Source organism: Cetorhinus maximus, chromosome 3 (genome assembly GCF_964194155.1).
Source record: "Cetorhinus maximus chromosome 3, sCetMax3.hap1.1, whole genome shotgun sequence".
Taxonomy (NCBI): domain Eukaryota; kingdom Metazoa; phylum Chordata; class Chondrichthyes; order Lamniformes; family Cetorhinidae; genus Cetorhinus; species Cetorhinus maximus.
The window spans coordinates 3,460,431-3,480,218 of NC_135881.1; the positions used below are offsets into that span (position 1 = coordinate 3,460,431).

Below are 19,788 nucleotides of genomic sequence, written 5' to 3' on the forward strand. Positions count from 1 at the left end.
AGAGTTCTGGGATTACAAATTGCCTGGTTGGGATTAGAAGTGACCTGGCTGGGAAAAGTAAAAGGAAGAACCGCTTTGGAAGCTGGGAGCAACTGTGAACTGTTTGAACTGTAATTCTGTGGACAGTGCAATGTGTGATAAATAACAAGGCATCGTTTATTTCCATAATTTAAAGCATAAGTTGCCTACAAGGAAAAATCATGTTTGGCCAATTTCGTTTTTTTTAAAGTCATTTGATGCAGTAAAAGTTTTTTAATATATGAAATGTCGAAGTCAACATTTCAAATAATAACTAGAACTTTGATTCCTCTTTAAAAGTTATCGGGTCTCCATAGAGATCGTAACACTTCAAAAACACAAGAAATACTCAATCAGCAGGCCTGGCAAAATCTGTGGAGAGAAAAACAGAAGCGGGGAAGTGGATTGACTTGAAACACTAACTCAATTTCTCTTTCCTTCCTGACCTGCTGTGTATTAACCAGGTTTGCTGTTTCAGATTTCCAACATCCACAGTATTTTGCTTTTATGTCATGTCCAAATTGCACAGATTATTGGTCCTGTTCCGGAATAGCACCAAGCAATAAAACCAACCATAGTTTTTTCTTTTCAGGCAATAGTTGAGTTCTAAGTCCAGGTGGTTGGATATCCCTCACAGTGGGAGAGGGGGCGGCGGTGGTGGTTGGACCTTTTGTTCAAAGCCTGTGTTGCCGCCCGGTCTCTGTTTGCGGTGGTGCAGATCCCAGTGGGAGGGAGTCACAGCTGAGGGAGTCCGCCCTGCGCTTCTCGGGGCGATGGCGAAGATCGAGGCGCGGGGCCTTGGGCCGGCTCCTCAGCAGGTGACGGTGTTGATGTCGTGCCGGGTGTCGGAGGGAGTTGGCGGAGGGCGCGGCCTGGCTCTGGGCCCGGGGCCGGGGCCTGGGCATCGGGCGGCGGCCGGCGGTGAGCACTCGGCCCTCCGCCTACAGCTGAGCATGGAGCGGCCCGGGGAGTTCCGGCTGGGAGTTCATTACAGTGACAGTCTCCTCAGCAAGAGCCTGGTGAGAAAATCAAACCCACTCATTAGATATCAGCGGCGACAGTGCGGCGCTCCCTCAGGACCGACCCTCCGACAGTGCGGCGCTCCCTCAGCACCGACCCTCCGACAGTGCGGCACTCCCTCAGCACCGACCCTCCGACAGTGCGGCGCTCCCTCAGCACCGACCCTCCGACAGTGCGGCGCTCCCTCAGCACCGACCCTCCGACAGTGCGGCACTCCCTCAGCACCGACCCTCCGACAGCGCGGCACTCCCTCAGTACTGACCCTCCGACAGTGCGGCGCTCCCTCAGCACCGACCCTCCGACAGTGCGGCGCTCCCTCAGTACTGACCCTCCGACAGTGCGGCGCTCCCTCAGCACCGACCCTCCGACAGTGCGGCACTCCCTCAGGACCGACCCTCCGACAGTGCGGCACTCCCTCAGGACCGACCCTCCGACAGTGCGGCACTCCCTCAGCACCGACCCTCCGACAGTGCGGCACTCCCTCAGGACCGACCCTCCGACAGTGCGGCACTCCCTCGGCACCGACCCTCCGACAGTGCAGCACTCCCTCAGGACCGACCCTCCGACAGTGCGGCACTCCCTCAGCACCGACCCTCCGACAGTGCGGCACTCCCTCAGCACCGACCCTCCGACAGTGCGGCACTCCCTCAGGACCGACCCTCCGACAGTGCGGCACTCCCTCGGCACCGACCCTCCGACAGTGCGGCACTCCCTCGGCACCGACCCTCCGACAGTGCGGCACTCCCTCGGCACCGACCCTCCGACAGTGCGGCACTCCCTCAGGACCGACCCTCCGACAGTGCGGCACTCCCTCAGGACCGACCCTCCGACAGTGCGGCACTCCCTCAGGACCGACCCTCCGACAGTGCGGCACTCCCTCAGGACCGACCCTCCGACAGTGCGGCACTCCCTCGGCACCGACCCTCTGACAGTGCGGCACTCCCTCGGCACCGACCCTCCGACAGTGCGGCACTCCCTCAGGACCGACCCTCCGACAGTGCGGCACTCCCTCAGGACCGACCCTCCGACAGTGCGGCACTCCCTCGGCACCGACCCTCCGACAGTGCGGCACTCCCTCGGCACCGACCCTCCGACAGTGCGGCACTCCCTCGGCACCGACCCTCCGACAGTGCGGCACTCCCTCAGGACCGACCCTCCGACAGTGCGGCACTCCCTCAGGACCGACCCTCCGACAGTGCGGCGCTCCCTCAGCACCGACCCTCCGACAGTGCGGCGCTCCCTCAGCACCGACCCTCGGACAGTGCGGGGCTCCCTCAGCGCCGACCCTCGGACAGTGCGGGGCTCCCTCAGCGCCGACCCTCGGACAGTGCGGCGCTCCCTCAGCGCCGACCCTCGGACAGTGCGGCGCTCCCTCAGCGCCGACCCTCGGACAGTGCGGCGCTCCCTCAGCGCCGACCCTCGGACAGTGCGGCGCTCCCTCAGCGCCGACCCTCGGACAGTGCGGGGCTCCCTCAGCGCCGACCCTCGGACAGTGCGGGGCTCCCTCAGCGCCGACCCTCGGACAGTGCGGCGCTCCCTCAGCGCCGACCCTCGGACAGTGCGGCGCTCCCTCAGCGCCGACCCTCGGACAGTGCGGCGCTCCCTCAGCGCCGACCCTCGGACAGTGCGGCGCTCCCTCAGCGCCGACCCTCGAACAGTGCGGCGCTCCCTCAGCGCCGACCCTCGGACAGTGCGGCGCTCCCTCAGCGCCGACCCTCCGACAGTGCGGCGCTCCCTCAGCGCCGACCCTCCGACAGTGCGGCGCTCCCTCAGCGCCAGGTTGGCATTGAAAATATATCTATGTCTATGGGCAACTAAAAGTCAGCCAATGTATAATTCACAAAGTTAATTACTTAATAGATTCATAAACTCTGGGAGTGACTTTAAGCGATCTGCTTCTGGTCAACAAAATCTCAGTTCTAATTCCTTCATAAATTTACAATCTTACATTTTGAATTGGATGTTCTTTTTATCTCGCTGTCTATTACTCAAGTGAGCCCAATTTCACAACCTTTTGTCTTGGCACCAGTTAAGCCCTCATCCCTACATTTCAGTTTGAGAGTTGAATTGAGTATAAGGAAGTAAAAAGCAGTATCATTATCAGTGACCATGAAATTACCGGATTGTAGTAAAAACCCATCTGATTCATTCATGTCCTTTTGGGAAGGAAATCTGCCATCCTTACCTGGTCTGTGTCTGTATGTGATTCCAGTCTTATACCAATACTTTGAAGAGGAAGGCCCACCACCAGTCGGAACTAGAGAGTCCAGGAGAAGGTGGCATCGCTTCCAAATTAGAGCTAGGCTGAGGAAGCATTTCTTCACACAAGGAGTCGTGGAAAGCTTTCATTCTTTCCCAGAAGTAATCTGGTGCCGCTGGGTTAGTCATTAAAAATGTCTAAACTGAGATTGATAGATTTTTGTTAGACAGGCGTATGGGATAAGGAGCAAAGCCAGGTGGATGGGGTGTCAAAAAAAAAAAAATTCTTTCGAGTTATCAACAGTCACAGATTGCAACTCTTTCGAGTACAATCACAGTTCTTGGTTTCCGGGAGTGGGACATGAACCCACAACCCTCTGATTCAAAGGCGAGGGTGCTATGAACTGAGCCACAGCTGACACCTCGGATGGGGTGTCAAGGTGCACATCAGCCATTATCTAATTAAATAGTGGGACAGGCTCAGTGGGCTGAGTGGCCTCCTCATCTATTCTTGGACCTGACATCATAAAGCAACATTGAAGAACTAAGAGAGAACAACCTTGGCTTTCACTTTGTTTCAACTTCCACCTCCTGATTGTGGTTTCAAATCCTGAACAGGGTTGCTTAGTAACCTTGCATAAGAGGAAATTTTTTTATAAATTCCCCGTCTTGTTTTTTCTAAAAAGAAACCACCATATCCATTGACTCTGTAAGAAATGGAGTTGCAGAGTGGGGAATTCCAGCTGGGTGGTGTGCTTACTGGGGAGAGAAGGAACCATCAGGCACAGAACAGCAAGCAAGAACAGAGTAGAATTTCACCTCGTTACTCTGGGAATCATGGTTTGAAGATGTTCATCAGGTAATGTATAATCGGATAGTGATTATTCCTGGATGTTCCTGGACTCATAACTCCTTGTCTAATAATCCAGGGAATTTTAATTCAAATCCTACTAGAGTTTGAATTGTCAGTGGGTAGATGCTGAGGGAGTGCCACACTTTTTTATTTGTTCATGGGATGGGCACTGCTGGCTAGGCCAGCATTTATTGCCCATCACCAATTGCCCTTGTTCAGAGGGCATTTAAGAGTCAACCACATTGCTGTGGGTCTGGAGTCACATGTATGCCTTACCCAGGTAAGGACAGCAGATTTCCTTCCCTAAAGGACATTACTGAACCAGATGGGTTTTTATGCCAATCGGCAATGGTTACACAGTCATCATTAGACTTTTAATTTCAGATTTTTATTGGTTTCAAATTCCACCATCTGCTGTGGTGGGTTTCGAACCCAGGTCCTCAGAGCATTACCCTGGGTTTCTGGATTACCAGTCCAGTGACAATAGCACTATGCCACCGCCTCCCGGGGTCTGCACTGAGGGAGCGCCGCACTGTTGCGGGGTCCACACTGAGAGAGCACTGCGCTGTCGCAATGCCATCTTTCAGATGAGATATAGAGTGCTTCACAGTACAATGTTTCCTCGGAACTGCCCTGGAAGAACTATCATTTCAGCCTGCCCCTGCCCCATGAAACTGACTTCTTCATAACTCAACCCTGTCTTTTTTTCTCCCCTTGTCCAGTCTATTCCCACTTCCATTTTTGACCCTACTGACGCCATCCTTCAGTTCCCATTTTCCTGGCCCAAACTGTTCTCTTTTCACCATGAACATCCAATCCCTTGCACCACCTTCTCCCACCAGTATGGCCTGAGGGCCCTCTGTTCCTTCCTTGAATGGAAGCCCAGCTCTTGTCCCCACCCTCTCCACGTGGCTGAACTTGTTCTCACTTTGAACACTTTCTCCTTTTTTCCTCCAAATAGAAGATGTTGCTTTAGCAACCTGTATAGGTCACAGCTGTAACAATAAAAGCAAAATACTGCAGGTGATGGAAATTTGAAATAGGCACAAAGTGTTTCTATGGGCAGCTTCTATGAAGAGAGAAAGAGTTAACTTTTCAGGTGGTGACGTTCTATCAGAACCCTTTCATCAGAGTTCTGTTTCTCACAGATACGGCCAGATTTACTCAGTATTTCCAGCAATTTCTCTATTTTAAGTCCATGCCTCCCATTTCATGAGATATGTGGAACTTTGTTTGTACCAGTCCAACTCAGGTCCCCTCTCTCGATTTACCTCCTCCGAGGATTCCCCTCCACCATGGTTGACAGGACCGTGGACTGTGTCTGCGCCGTTATTCAATACTGCACCCCGCCTCACCCCTTCCCCTTGCTCTCTGAATCTTGTGGAGGCACAGCAGATTCATCACCTGCCCTCTTAACCTCCTCTCTTGCTTGTTCAAGGCCCCAGACACTCCTTCCAAGTGAAACAGTGATTTACTTGTAATTTACAATTTAGTATACTGTATTCGCTGCTCACGATGTTGTCTCCTCTATACTGGGGAGACAAAATGCTGGTTGGATGACCACTTTGCAGAACACCTCCATTCAAGCCGCAAGCATGACCCTAAACTTCCGGTCCCATGTCATTTAAATCTCTGCCACCCTAACCTTTCAATTCTGTGCCACTGTTTCAGTGAAGCTCAATGCAAGATCGAAGAGCAGCACGTCATTGTTGATTAGGCACTTCACACAACATTTCATTTCATTTTAGATCAATAACTGCCTTCAATTTTTTGTTCCATGTTGGTGATGACTCTGCTATTCCCAATTACACCTCCTCTAGTCCCATCTGTTGTTTCTTGTCCCATGCCCATCTCCATTTGCCTTGCATCTTTTTGTCATTTAATTTTTACTGTCACCTACCCATTAGAACTGATCCAGCTGCTCAAAACTTTTTTTTATTCATTTGTGGGATGTGGGCTTCGCTGGCTAGACCAGCATTTACTGCCCACCCCTAATTGCCCTTGAGAAGGTGGTGGTGAGCTGCCTTCTTGAACCGCTGCAGTCCATGTGGTATAGGTACTCCCACAGTGCTGTTAGGGAGGGAGTTCCAGGATTTTGACCCAGTGACAGTGAAGGAATGGTGATATATTTCCAAGTCAGAACTTCCAGGTGGTGGTGTTCCCATCTATCTGCTGCCCTTATCCCTCTAGATGGTAGCGGTCGTGGGTTTGGAAGGTGCTGCCTAAGGAGCCTTGGTGAGTTCCTGCAGTGCATCTTGTAGATGGTACACATTGCTGCCACTGTTCATTGGTGATGGAGGGAATGAATGTTTGTGAATAGGGTGCCAACCAAGCAGGCTGCTTTGTCCTGGATGGTGTCAAGCTCCTTGAGTGTTGTGGGAGCTGCACTCATCCAAGCAAGTGGGCAGTATTCCATCACACTCCTGACTTGTGTCTTGTAGATGGCAGATAGGCTTTGAGGAGTCAGGAGGTGAATTACTTGCTGCATGATTACTAGCCTCTGACCTGCTCTGGTAGCCACAGTATTTATACGGCTAGTCCAGTTCAGTTTCTGGTCAATGGTAACCCCCAGGATGTTGATAGTGGGAGATTCAGTGATGGTAATGCCATTGATAGATTCTCTCTTATTGGAGATGGTCATTGCCTGACTCTTGTGTGTTGGGAATGTTACTTGCCGGTTGTCAGCCCAAGCCTGGATACTGTCCAGGTCTTGCTGCATTTCAACATGGAATGCTTCAGTATCTGAGGAGTCGTATCTGAGGAGTTGCGAGTGGTGCTGAACATTGTGCAATCAGCGGAGAACATCCCCACTTCCGACCTTATGATGGAAGGAAGGTAATTGATGAAGCAGCTGAAGATGGTTGGGCCTAAGACACTACCCGGAGGAACTCCTGCAGTGATGTCCTGGAGCTGAGGTTATTGATCTCCAAAAACCACAACCATCTTCCTTTGTGCTAGCCAGCCAGCGGAGAGATTACCCCCTGATTCCCATTGACTCCAGTTTTGCTGTGGCCCCTTGATGCCACACTCGGTAAAATGCTGCCTTGATGTCATGGGCAATCACTCTAAACTGGGCATCCATGAGGTGCTGTGGTCCATCAGCAGCAGAATAATTCTAATTCGTCCATGATCTGTAACTTCATGGCCCAATATACTTTCCCTTTACGATTACCATTAATCTAGGGGATCAACACTGGTTCAATGAAGAGTGCAGGAGGACATGCCAGGAGCAGCACCAGGCATACCTAAAAATGAAGTGTTAACCTTCGAGATGTACAAGATTATGAGGGGCCTGGACAGGGTGGATAGGGAGCAGCTGTTCCCCTTAGTTCAAGGGTCAGTCACAAGGGGACACAAGTACAAGGTGAGAGGCAGGAGGTTTAGGGGGGATTTGAAGAAAAACGTTTTTACCCAGAGGGTGGTGACGGTCTGGAATGCGCTGCCTGGGAGGGTGGTGGAGGCAGGTTGCCTCACATCCTTTAAAAAGTACCTGGATGAGCACTTGGCACGTCACAACATTCAAGGCTATGGGCCAAGTGCTGGTAAATGGGATTAGGTAGGTAGGTAGGTCAGGTGTTTCTCACTTGTCGGTGCAGACTCGATGGGCCGAAGGGCCTCTTCTGCACTGTGTGATCCTGTGATTCTGTGAACCTGGTGAAGCTACAACACAGGACTACATGAATGTCAAGCAGCATGTTGTAGAGAGCAAAGTGATAACAAAGCAACAGATCAGATCTTAGCTGTGCAGTCCTACAGCAGGTGGTATTTGCCAGGCTGACCAAATCCACAAGGGAAACTTGGCCAAGCTATCGCAACAGTTTTGCAATTTATATTTATTACGAGAATTCAGAAGCAATTATTCCACCTACACCTTTAGAGATTTTAAAAATTAAATTAAAACATGTATTAACAAAAGAAAAGAATAAAACACATACACAAGACTACAGTTACACAGTTACTTAATATTATAACAGTTCCCAAAATTTCTTAATTAACCAGACTCCCAACTACACACCCCTTTGAAGGCAACAGTCCAAAATAGATCTTAAATTTATAGAGGCAACCCAGCAAGGTTACCACAGCACCCACTCAGTGGACTTCAAAAGGTTTTTAACCCAACTTTGGTTACTGGAACAGCAGACTTCTGCAAAGTGGCTAGAGGCATTTCCCCAAGTCTGTTTCACGTGGTGTACCTTTCAGATCTCAGGTGGCCACCCCCACACAGTCTTCCGTCCTTCTTTAAATATATGTCTCCTTCTTTGATTTATGAATCCTGTTGTTCCCCATGTCTTTGGAATTTACTTTTCCCATAATATAAAAATCTTTTATGTTGTCATTACGGTCAGCTCTTTTGGGAAAAATCAAACCTTGCCCTATTTATCTTGCCGGCTGTAAAAAAACTTGCCTCTTTGAAAATCCAACAACTTTTCCCCTTATGTAAAAATGCAAAGTTCATTCGCGCCCTATCTGATGACTTTACCCTAGCTCACCCATTAGGATTTCAAATGCCTTTTTACGCCTAACTCTTTTGATAATTTCAACCTTGCAGTCTACCCATCTCTAATTTAATTAAACCAGCCACACACACAACCCCGCACACAAACATAAGCTTACTTTACAATATCCCACAATAAGATTATGTTAAAATATGATGGTTTTGTGACATCATTGCTGACTGTCTGACAGAGCAGGGCTCCCTCAGCTTGTTGACAGATACTATTGGACAATATCAGTATGGTTGTGTTCTTTGCAGTTGGAGTGACTGATTGTGGCAGATGACCTGGTCAGCTCTTGTGCCTATAGGGAAAGTCCCGCAGATCCTGAAACGGGTCAGCACCTGTGGGGGGTGAAACATTGGGTTCACTTTTCAGGATGAAGACTATTGGTCAGAACCGGAAGATGTTGGAGATGAGCAGCTTCCAAAGCAGATACAGAGTTAGGGAACAGCAGGGTGTTAATAGAGATGTGAGGAGAGATTTGTGACTGGTTGGAGGTCAGGAGATGATGGAAGTGATGATGGTGTGAGGCAAATGGAGGTGACAGTGAGACAAAGCATCAAAAGATGGATGGAAAGAAAGATAGGATTGTATTTATATAGCGTCTTTCACAATCTCAGGGTGTCCCCTTCAGTCGGTGAAGTACCTTTTCAAGTAGTGTGGAGGTGCAGATGGTCACAGCAGAATAGTGGAGGAAAGCGCAGGAAATCTGGGAAAGAGCAGAATGTTCCTGTGGCACAGAAGCATGGTGGGGAAGGGTGGGCCAACTGCAGGGGTGTGACTGCCAGAGCCGCTGTAGATCCATTGGTTATCCCTTCTCCACTCCTAGAGGTTCTGGTGCAGACATCCTCCATTAACAGCACTTGTCTGCAAGCAAGTGGGGACTGTACTCGTTCCCTCCAGCCAATTGCAAACCTCTCCTTCATTCTTTCCCTAGCTTGGTACTTCCTCGTAGCTGTTCATCAGTAACAACTCCCAGTTATCCTCTACCTGTGTCTCCATGAACTCTGTCTCAGCTGCTAAGTCTTTCCAGAATAGTCCTGCATTTAATTTTGACAAGCGTGCTAGCTTTGCTGAAGTTGTCCAGTTTCCTGTGTCATTAAGTAAGGAATTTAAGCAGACACTTCAACACATTAACTAGCACAGATTTGGCTTTGAACTGTAAGTTTTTCACTCATGCTTGTTCAAAATTCATGGACCCCTGTTTCTGATCTATTTGCAGAGCCTTTACGAATTTAATTTAAAAGATATCATCTATGAATTCAAGAGTGCAACCTGCCATGGAATTAGTACAAGGAGCCAACCCGCCGAGCAGATGACCTTTCTCTTTGAGGATGAAAAGGAGGCTCAGAAGTGGTCAACAATCATCACCAGCTCTTTGAGAGAGGTCGAGAAAGGTGGGTAAGGTGCAGGGCGGAGGTGGAAGAGGAACAGTGACAGTGTGAAGAAATTAATTTTTTTCTGAAGTAGCTTAGTAAACTTAGCTTTTGGATACTAAACTCATAGTCTCGGGCACGGACTCAATGGCTTCCTTCTATACTTTTTCGCTTTTAAGGCAGTCCCCCAGGATCAAAGATAACTTGCTTCTACTCCGGTTTGGGTTCTGAGATAGCTGATAAGTCCAGTGCACGATCTGCAGTCTCTGCCACATGTGGGACAGGTGGTGCTTGAAGAGTTGGTTACGTGGGTTGTTTGGAGGTTTGTGCGCTCCCTCTGATGCCTCGACTTCACCTCTGCGCATTCCGGGCAATGTCTCTCCGAAATGTTCGGTGCCTTCCCGAATGAACCTTCACCATTTTGGTCAGCCACAAGACAGGGAGTCCCATGAGTCAGCGGGGATGTTTGACCTTTTCACAGATGCTTTGAGGACATCCCTACAGCGTTTCAGCTATCCTCCTAGGACTCTCCTACCGCCACTGAGTTCCAAGCAGAACATTGCTTCGGGAGTCTGGTGTCTGGCATATAAATGACATGTGCCACCCAGTGGAGCTGGTTTTGAGTGATTAGCACCTCGATGCTGGGCATGTTGGCTTGGGAGAGGATGCTGCTGTTGTACTGTCTGTCTTGACACCAGATTTGGAGGATCTTGTGAAGGCACTACTGGTGGTAGTCCTCTAGTGCTTTGAGGTACCTGCTGTCGGCTCTCAAAGTCTCTGAAGCATATAGGAGTGCAAGTATCACTGCTGCCCAGTAAACCATGACTGAAATGAAGATCTGTGCCGCTATGACTCTAATCATCCTGGGCTGTCACTCTGGTTAATTAGCAATGCTGCTCAATATTATGAGGTGCTTCAATAGAGCAAATAAAGTAGAAACTGTTCCCACTATTCTTAGTACCGCACTCAGGAAGCATATATTGGCCTTCAAAGGTACAGTGCAGATTGACCAAAATAATACTGGGGCTCAAAGGGTTAAATTATGAAAATTGATTACATCAACTAGGCTTGTTTTCCCTCGTACATAAGATTAAAGGATTGAGAGGTCAGAAGACAGAATCTTTCCTCTGTTGGGGGAGTCCAAAACAAGGAGGTATAACCTTAATATGGAGCTAGACCATTTCAGAGTAAATGTCAGCAGCGTTTTATCGCAGCGCTGACCCAGCGCTGAGCCTTGGAGCGGCGCGGTGCTACTCTGTCATTACTACTTTGGGAGTGTCAACCTGGAATATGGACTCAAGTCTTTGGAGTGGGAGTGAACCCACAACCTTTGACTGAGGCAAGAGTCCTTGATTTACTGGATGACCTGACTTTTAGCTGCTGTTAGATGCTTGCCTTGTTTAGTTTCAATTAATTTTGTCTTCTTTCAGCAAGTTCCACTGCTGGTCAACAGAACCAAAACGGGTCAACAGGAACCCCATTACAGTCAGCTCCACCGGTGACTGAGGGAGGTGCCGGGCTACGGGCAGAGCCTCCAAAAGCTGCCCCAGACATCTCGAGAACAGGAATGGACATCTCCAGAACAGGTAAAGTCTGGTCAGACCTCACCTGGAGTCACTGTGTTCAGTTCTGGACACCACACCTGAGGAAGGAGATATTGCCCTCGGAGGGAGTGCAGCGCAGCTTCACCAGAATGATACCAGGGTTAAAAGGGTTAAAATATGAGGACAGGTTGCAAAAACTAGGCTGGTACTTCCTCGAATATAGAGGATTGAGGTAATCTAATTGAGGCGTTTAGGATCGTTAAAGGAGTTGATTAGAGAGACAGAGAGAAACTATTTTCTCTTTTGGGGGGAACAGGGACAGAACAACGGGACAAAACCAAAAAATAGAGCCTGGCTATTCAGCCGTGATGTCAGGAAGCATTCCTTCACATACAATGGCAATCATTCAACCCTCATTCAGCAATTGAGGCTGGCGGTCAATTGGAAATTTCCGAGATTGGATAGATATGTTAACAGACGAGGCTGAGAGGAGATTTGATTGAGTTGTGCAAAATAATGAGGGGCCTGGATAGAATAGGGAAGGGCCTATTTACTTCAACAGTGAGGTCAGTGACAAGGGGGCATAGATTTAAAGTGATTGGTCGAAAGATTAGAGGGGCGATGAAAATGTTTTCAGCCAGAGGGTTGTGGGGGTCTGGAACTCACTGCCTGAAAGGGTAGTAGAGGCTGAAACCTTCAACTCATTTAAAAGGTGTCTGGATATGCACCTCCTGTGCTGTAACCTGCAGGGGTCCGGACCAAATGCTGGAAAGTGGGATTAGGCTGGGGGGCTCATTTTTCAGCTGGTGCAGATTCGATGGGCCAAGTGGCCTCTTTCTGTGCTGTAAATTTTCTATAATTCTATGATTAAGGGTTTGAGGAATCAAAGCAGGTAAATGGTGTTGAGATATGGAACAACCGTGAATAAACCAAATGGTGGAACAGGATCGAGAGCGCTAAATGGTTGCCTCCTGTTCCAAGGTAAAGTTTATGGTGTATTCTGACAGCACTGAACAGAATTGTGCTGATCTTTCAGCTCTGGGAGTTGACTGTAAATCCAGAACAGAATGGATAGATGAAGGATCTCCCACTGCTCTATCTGCCTTATGGGTTCCAAGTAACATGACTTTGACAGGCTCTTGTTCTGGTCCACAGAGAGTGTTCGTAAATGGATACAAATTACAACCAGATACACAAATACTGTCATATTGTGTCAATCGGGGCTCTTCTGAATTTAAATTTAAATAACAGTGTAGAGGGAGCTTTACTCTGTATCTAACCCCGTGCTGTACCTGTCCTGGGAGTGTTTGATGGGGACAGTGTAGAGGGAGCTTTACTCTGTACCTAACTCCATGCTGTACCTGTCCTGGGAGCTTTACTCTATATCTAATCAAACCACGCGCTGGGGAAAATCTTGAATCTAAATTTATTCATCTTGTGCAATATTTTTTATTTTTAATGCTAGAGGATCTTATTCAGCAACTCACCAAGGCGATAGAAGCAGGCGATTCTGCCTTGTCGTCAGAGTGTGCTGTGACTCTAGCACAGCAGAAAGTGTGTCTCAGTATCTGGATCAAGGAGGCTGCATATCCCAACCAGCAGATCAGGTAACTGCTAGTTCACATCACTCCATATGATACACATTACAACACCAGTTTGAAAGAGTAAGCTTACATTTCTACAGTAACTCATTTGTTTTCCAGTAGAGTTTAAGTTAAATAGAGATGTTGAAGATCATGAAGGGATTTTGATGATGACAGGAGGGTCAGTAACCAGAGGACACAGATTTACATAATTGACAGAAGAACCTGGGGGGGAGATGATAGTATTTTTTGTGCCCTGAGTTGTTGTGATCTGGAATGCGCTGCCTGAAAGGGTGATGGAAGCAGATTCAGAAATAATTTTCAAAGGGCAATTGGATAAATACTCGAAGGGGAAATATTTGCAGAGCGATCAGGCAAAGAGCAAGTTAGCAAGACTAATTGGATGGCTGTATCAAAGAGCTGGCCCAGGCTGTAGGTTTGTGCTTTTTTGAGTTCAGGTGTGTTAGTGTTTTACATTAAGAAGCTCCATAGGCACCTACCATAGAGCTCCAGGAGACTTTACTCCAATTATCGGTTCATATCCATCTCCTGTTGATGAATCCACCAGATGTGGGTTTAAGATTTATCTGTAGCACTGAGGAGGAAATTTTCCAAACCATCTCAAATTCAGATGGGACAAGTCAGTAAGTAAGAAAATGTGCATAGGCACGGTGGGCCCAATGGGCACCTTCTGTGCTGCATCATTCTGTAGACACCTGGTCTAGTAAATGGTTGAAAGTTCAGGCCACTTTGCAGATCCTTCCAGCTTGGCTGAGGTTTAAAGCCTTCTTGTTCCTCCTCTTCCCCTTCAGTATGAGAGTTGGAGTGGAGGATGCTGCCTCTTCTGCCACTATTGTCGTGAAGGTCTTTCCCTACGCAACTGTCTCTACGTTAAAGCAACAGGTAACTTCTCTTTCTGTAATCAAGCTACGGCGCTGAGGAACAGATTGCTAACCAAGTGCTGGAATGTGAAATACCCTGAGCGTGAATGCAGCTTGCCACGTGGTCCAGGAGATCACACAAGGGGATTTGACACCTCCTCCTGCCTCCCCACCCCACCCCAGTTTGTAGTAAGATAACTCTCTCTGGCTGAGGCCACGGTCGGGTGCTGTGGTCTGGCCTCAGTGCCCTGGGCTGGGCCACGGAGGGAGTAGCGGGGGTGGGTGGGTGGGTGGGGTGGTGGGGTGGAGCGGTGGATTAGAATGATACCTGACTGGAAGAGAATGATACCTGACCTGAGAGTCTGTAACTATCAGGAAAGATTGAAGAGACTGGGCTCTTTTCTTTTGGAAAGAGAAAGCTGAGGGGTGACCTGATAGAGGTCTTTAAAGATTGTGGAAGAGTTCAGAAGGGTCGATGTAGAAAATATGTTTCCCATTGCTGTCCAGGTCCTGTTTCCATATCACCCTGTGCTCACTCACCTTCATTGGTTCCCAGTCAAGCAAACTCTTGATTTTTAAAATTCTCACTCTTTTCAAATTCCTCCACGGTATCTCTGCTCCTTTTCTCTGTAACCTCCTCCAACCCCACAAACCTCTGAGATATCTGTGCCTCTCGAACTCTTAAGCATGTCCAAATTTAATCACCCCATCCTTTGTGACCATACCTGCAGTTGCCTAAACCCGAGCTCAAATCCTCCCTAAATCTCTCCCCTTCTCAACTCACTTTCTTCCTTTGAAGTGCTCCTTAAAATTTACCCTTTTGACCAAGCTTTTGGTCACATGACCTAATCTTTCCTAATTCCCCCTGTGGCTTGGTGTCAAATATTACCTGTGAAGCCTTGGAATGTTTAAAGGTGCTATATAAATCCAAGTTGCTGTTGTTGTATCAATCCCAAACTAATCCCACTGCCCCAATCTCTCCGCATAGTCCTGTAACAATTCCAGACTAATCCCACTGCCCTGCCCTTTCCTCATATTCCTGTATCAATCCCAAACTAATTCCATTCTGACCTTTGGTCACCTGTCCTAATATTTCTTTAGAGCTCAGTATCTAATTTTGTTTGGTAACGCTGCCGTGAAGCACCTTTGGGACGGTTTACTACTAAAGGTACGAGTTAAATGCCAAGTTTGTTGTGTGTGTAAGGTATTCCGAGATTTTGGATTCCATCCCGTGGTTCAGCGCTGGATTATAGGCCAGTGCCTGGCAGTCGATCACAGAACTCTGAGCTCATACGGTGTGAAGAAGGATGGAGATTCAGCCTTCCTGTACCTGCTGTCAGCAAAACTGGCCAGCTTGCCACGACGCCAGTATGAGGAGGACCAGGCCCTCACTGTCATGGCACATGGTGAGACAGGCATCGATATGCAGAGGAGGGAAGGCCTTCTGGAGGAAGAGAAGAGAAAGTACAGCACATTGCCGAGCAAGCTGCCTGTGAATAAAGGTGTGGCAAGACAAACTCGCTAAATGTGTAATTCAGGAATAGGGAGTCACATAGGAACAGTATGTCATTCAGTCCCCGGTCCATCATTCAATTACTTAATGGCTCAATATTTACTGCCATTGATCCATATCCCTGGATGCGCACTCTCTCTCTCTCTCTCTCAATCTCTCTCTCTCAATCTCTCTCTCAGACACTCCCTCTTTCAATCTCTCTCTCTCAATCTCTCTCTCTCTCCCTATCTCCCTCTCTCTCTCTCTATCTCTCTCTCTCAATCTCAATCTCTCGCGCTCTCTCAATCTCCCGCGCTCTCTCAATCTCCCGAGCTCTCTCAATCCCCCGCGCTCTCTCAATCCCCCGCGCTCTCTCAGTCCCCCGCGCTCTCTCAGTCCCCCGCGCTCTCTCAGTCCCCCGCGCGCTCTCAGTCTCCCGCGCTCTCTCAGTCCCCCGCGCGCTCTCAGTCTCCCGCGCGCTCTCAGTCTCCTGCGCGCTCTCAGTCCCCTGCGCTATCTCAGTCCCCCGCGCTCTCTCAGTCCCCCGCGCTCTCTCAGTCTCCCGCGCGCTCTCGGTCTCCCGCGCGCTCTCGGTCTCCCGCTCCGTCTCTCTCGGTCTCCCGCTCCGTCTCTCTCGCGGTCTCCCGCTCCGTCTCTCTCGCGGTCTCCCGCTCCGTCTCTCTCGCGGTCTCCCGCTCCGTCGATCTCGCGGTCTCCCGCTCTCGATCTCGCGGTCTCCCGCTCTCGATCTCGCGGTCTCCCGCTCTCGATCTGTCGCTCACCCGCTCTCGATCTCTCGCTCTCCCGCTCTCGATCTCTCGCTCTCCCGCTCTCGATCTCTCGCTCTCCCGCTCTCGATCTCTCGCTCTCCCGCTCTCGCTCTCTCGCTCTCGCTCGCTCTCTCTCTCGCTCTCGATCTCTCGCTCTCGATCTCTTGCTCTCGATCTCTCTCTCTCGCTCTCAATCTCTTGCTCTCGATCTCTCGATCTCTTGATCTCTCGCTCTCTCGCTCTCGCTCTCTCGCTCTCGATCTCTCGCTCTCGCTCTCGATCTCTCGCTCTCGATCTCTCGCTCTCAATCTCTCACTCTCAATCTCGCTCTCAATCTCTCGCTCTCAATCTCTCGCTCTCAATCTCTCGCTCTCAATCTCTCGCTCTCAATCTCTCGCTCTCAATCTCTCGCTCTCAATCTCTCAATCTCTCGCTCTCAATCTCTCGCTCTCAATCTCTCGCGCTCAATCTCTCGCTCTCAATCTCTCGCTCTCAATCTCTCGCGCTCAATCTCTCGCGCTCAATCTCTCAATCTCTCGCTCTCAATCTCTCGCTCTCAATCTCTCGCTCTCAATCTCTCGCTCTCAATCTCTCGCTCTCAATCTCTCGCTCTCATTCTCTCAATCTCTCGCTCTCATTCTCTCAATCTCTCGCTCTCAATCTCTCGCTCTCAATCTCTCGCTCTCAATCTCTCGCTCTCAATCTCTCGCTCTCATTCTCTCAATCTCTCGCTCTCATTCTCTCAATCTCTCGCTCTCAATCTCTCGCTCTCAATCTCTCGCTCTCAATCTCTCACTCTCATTCTCTCAATCTCTCACTCTCAATCTCTCGCTCTCAATCTCTCGCTCTCAATCTCTCAATCTCTCGCTCTCGATCTCTCGCTCTCGATCTCTCGCTCTCGATCTCTCGCTCTCGATCTCTCGCTCTCGATCTCTCGCTCTCGATCTCTCGCTCTCGATCTCTCGATCTCTCGCTCTCGCTCTCGATCTCTCGCTCTCAATCGCTCGCTCTCAATCTCTCGCTCTCATTCTCTCGCTCTCATTCTCTCGCTCTCAATCTCTCGCTCTCATTCTCTCGCTCTCATTCTCTCGCTCTCAATCTCTCGCTCTCAATCTCTCGCTCTCAATCTCTCGCTCTCAATCTCTCGCTCTCATTCTCTCGATCTCTCGCTCTCGATCTCTCGCTCTCGATCTCTCGCTCTCGATCTCTCGCTCTCAATCTCTCGCTCTCAATCTCTCGCTCTCATTCTCTCAATCTCTCACTCTCAATCTCTCGCTCTCATTCTCTCAATCTCTCACTCTCAATCTCTCGCTCTCAATCTCTCGCTCTCAATCTCTCAATCTCTCGCTCTCAATCTCTCGCTCTCAATCTATCGCTCTCAATCTCTCGCTCTCAATCTCTCGCTCTCATTCTCTCGATCTCTCGCTCTCGATCTCTCGCTCTCGATCTCTCGCTCTCGCTCTCGATCTCTCGCTCTCGATCTCTCGCTCTCGCTCTCTCGCTCTCGCTCTCGATCTCTCGCTCTCGATCTCTCGCTCTCGATCTCTCGCTCTCGATCTCTCGCTCTCGATCTCTCGCTCTCGATCTCTCTCTCTCGCTCTCGATCTCTCGCTCTCGATCTCTCGCTCTCGATCTCTCGCTCTCGATCTCTCGCTCTCGATCTCTCGCTCTCGATCTCTCGCTCTCGATCTCTCGCTCTCGATCTCTCGCTCTCGATCTCTCGCTCTCGATCTCGATCTCTCGCTCTCGATCTCTCGCTCTCGATCTCTCGCTCTCGATCTCTCGCTCTCTCGCTCTCGCTCTCTCGCTCTCAATCTCTCGCTCTCAATCTCTCGCTCTCAATCTCGCTCTCAATCTCTCGCTCTCAATCTCTCGCTCTCAATCTCTCGCTCTCAATCTCTCGCTCTCATTCTCTCGATCTCTCGCTCTCGATCTCTCGCTCTCGATCTCTCGCTCTCGATCTCTCGCTCTCGATCTCTCGCTCTCAATCTCTCGCTCTCAATCTCTCGCTCTCATTCTCTCAATCTCTCACTCTCAATCTCTCGCTCTCATTCTCTCAATCTCTCACTCTCAATCTCTCGCTCTCAATCTCTCGCTCTCAATCTCTCAATCTCTCGCTCTCAATCTCTCGCTCTCAATCTATCGCTCTCAATCTCTCGCTCTCAATCTCTCGCTCTCATTCTCTCGATCTCTCGCTCTCGATCTCTCGCTCTCGATCTCTCGCTCTCGCTCTCGATCTCTCGCTCTCGATCTCTCGCTCTCGCTCTCTCGCTCTCGCTCTCGATCTCTCGCTCTCGATCTCTCGCTCTCGATCTCTCGCTCTCGATCTCTCGCTCTCGATCTCTCGCTCTCGATCTCTCTCTCTCGCTCTCGATCTCTCGCTCTCGATCTCTCGCTCTCGATCTCTCGCTCTCGATCTCTCGCTCTCGATCTCTCGCTCTCGATCTCTCGCTCTCGATCTCTCGCTCTCGATCTCTCGCTCTCGATCTCTCGCTCTCGATCTCGATCTCTCGCTCTCGATCTCTCGCTCTCGATCTCTCGCTCTCGATCTCTCGCTCTCGATCTCTCGCTCTCTCGCTCTCGCTCTCTCGCTCTCAATCTCTCGCTCTCAATCTCTCGCTCTCAATCTCGCTCTCAATCTCTCGCTCTCAATCTCTCCCTCTCAATCTCTCGCTCTCAATCTCGCTCTCAATCTCTCGCTCTCAATCTCTCAATCTCTCGCTCTCAACCTCTCGCTCTCAATCTCGCTCTCAATCTCTCGCTCTCAATCTCTCAATATCTCGCTCTCAATCTCTCGATCTCAATCTCTCAATCTCTCGATCTCAATCTCTCGCTCTCAATCTCACGCTCTCAATCTCTCGCTCTCGATCTCTCAATCTCTCGCTCTCAATCTCTCGCTCTCAATCTCGCTCTCAATCTCTCGCTCTCAATCTCTCAATATCTCGCTCTCAATCTCTCAATCTCACGATCTCAATCTCTCGCTCTCAATCTCTCGCTCTCAATCTCTCGCTCTCAATCTCTCGCTCTCAATCTCTCGCTCTCAATCTCTCGCTCTCAATCTCTCGCTCTCAATCTCTCGCTCTCAATCTCTCGCTCTCAATCTCTCGCTCTCAATCTCTCGCTCTCAATCTCTCAATCTCTCGCTGTCAATCTCTCGCTCTCAATCTCGCTCTCAATCTCTCGCTCTCAATCTCTCAATATCTCGCTCTCAATCTCTCGATCTCTCGCTCTCAATCTCTCGCTCTCAATCTCGCTCTCAATCTCTCGCTCTCAATCTCTCAATCTCTCGCTTTCAATCTCTCGCTCTCAATCTCGCTCTCAATCTCTCGCTCTCAATCTCTCAATATCTCGCTCTCGATCTCAATCTCTCGCTCTCGATCTCTCGCTCTCAATCTCTCGCTCTCAATCTCTCGCTCTCAATCTCTCGCTCTCAATCTCTCGCTCTCAATCTCTCGCTCTCAATCTCTCGCTCTCAATCTCTCAATCTCTCGCTCTCAATCTCTCGCTCTCAATCTCGCTCTCAATCTCTCGTTCTCAATCTCTCAATATCTCGCTC

At 49.6% G+C, this 19,788-nt stretch overlaps 1 protein-coding gene across 2 annotated transcripts in view; it reads left to right on the forward strand.

Annotated features, from left to right (window-relative positions):
* Positions 1 to 460: 460 nt before the first annotated feature.
* Positions 461 to 19,788, forward strand: part of shrprbck1r (sharpin and rbck1 related) — a 77,108-nt gene continuing 57,780 nt past the window's right edge. For both annotated transcript variants that reach the window (XM_078536044.1, XM_078536045.1), the window contains exons 1-6: positions 461 to 1,037; positions 9,809 to 9,983; positions 11,393 to 11,548; positions 12,972 to 13,113; positions 13,902 to 13,992; positions 15,175 to 15,472. In XM_078536044.1, coding sequence (XP_078392170.1) covers positions 792 to 1,037; positions 9,809 to 9,983; positions 11,393 to 11,548; positions 12,972 to 13,113; positions 13,902 to 13,992; positions 15,175 to 15,472 — 1,108 coding nt within the window. In that variant the 5' untranslated portion in view covers positions 461 to 791. The remainder of the gene's footprint in view (positions 1,038 to 9,808; positions 9,984 to 11,392; positions 11,549 to 12,971; positions 13,114 to 13,901; positions 13,993 to 15,174; positions 15,473 to 19,788) is intronic.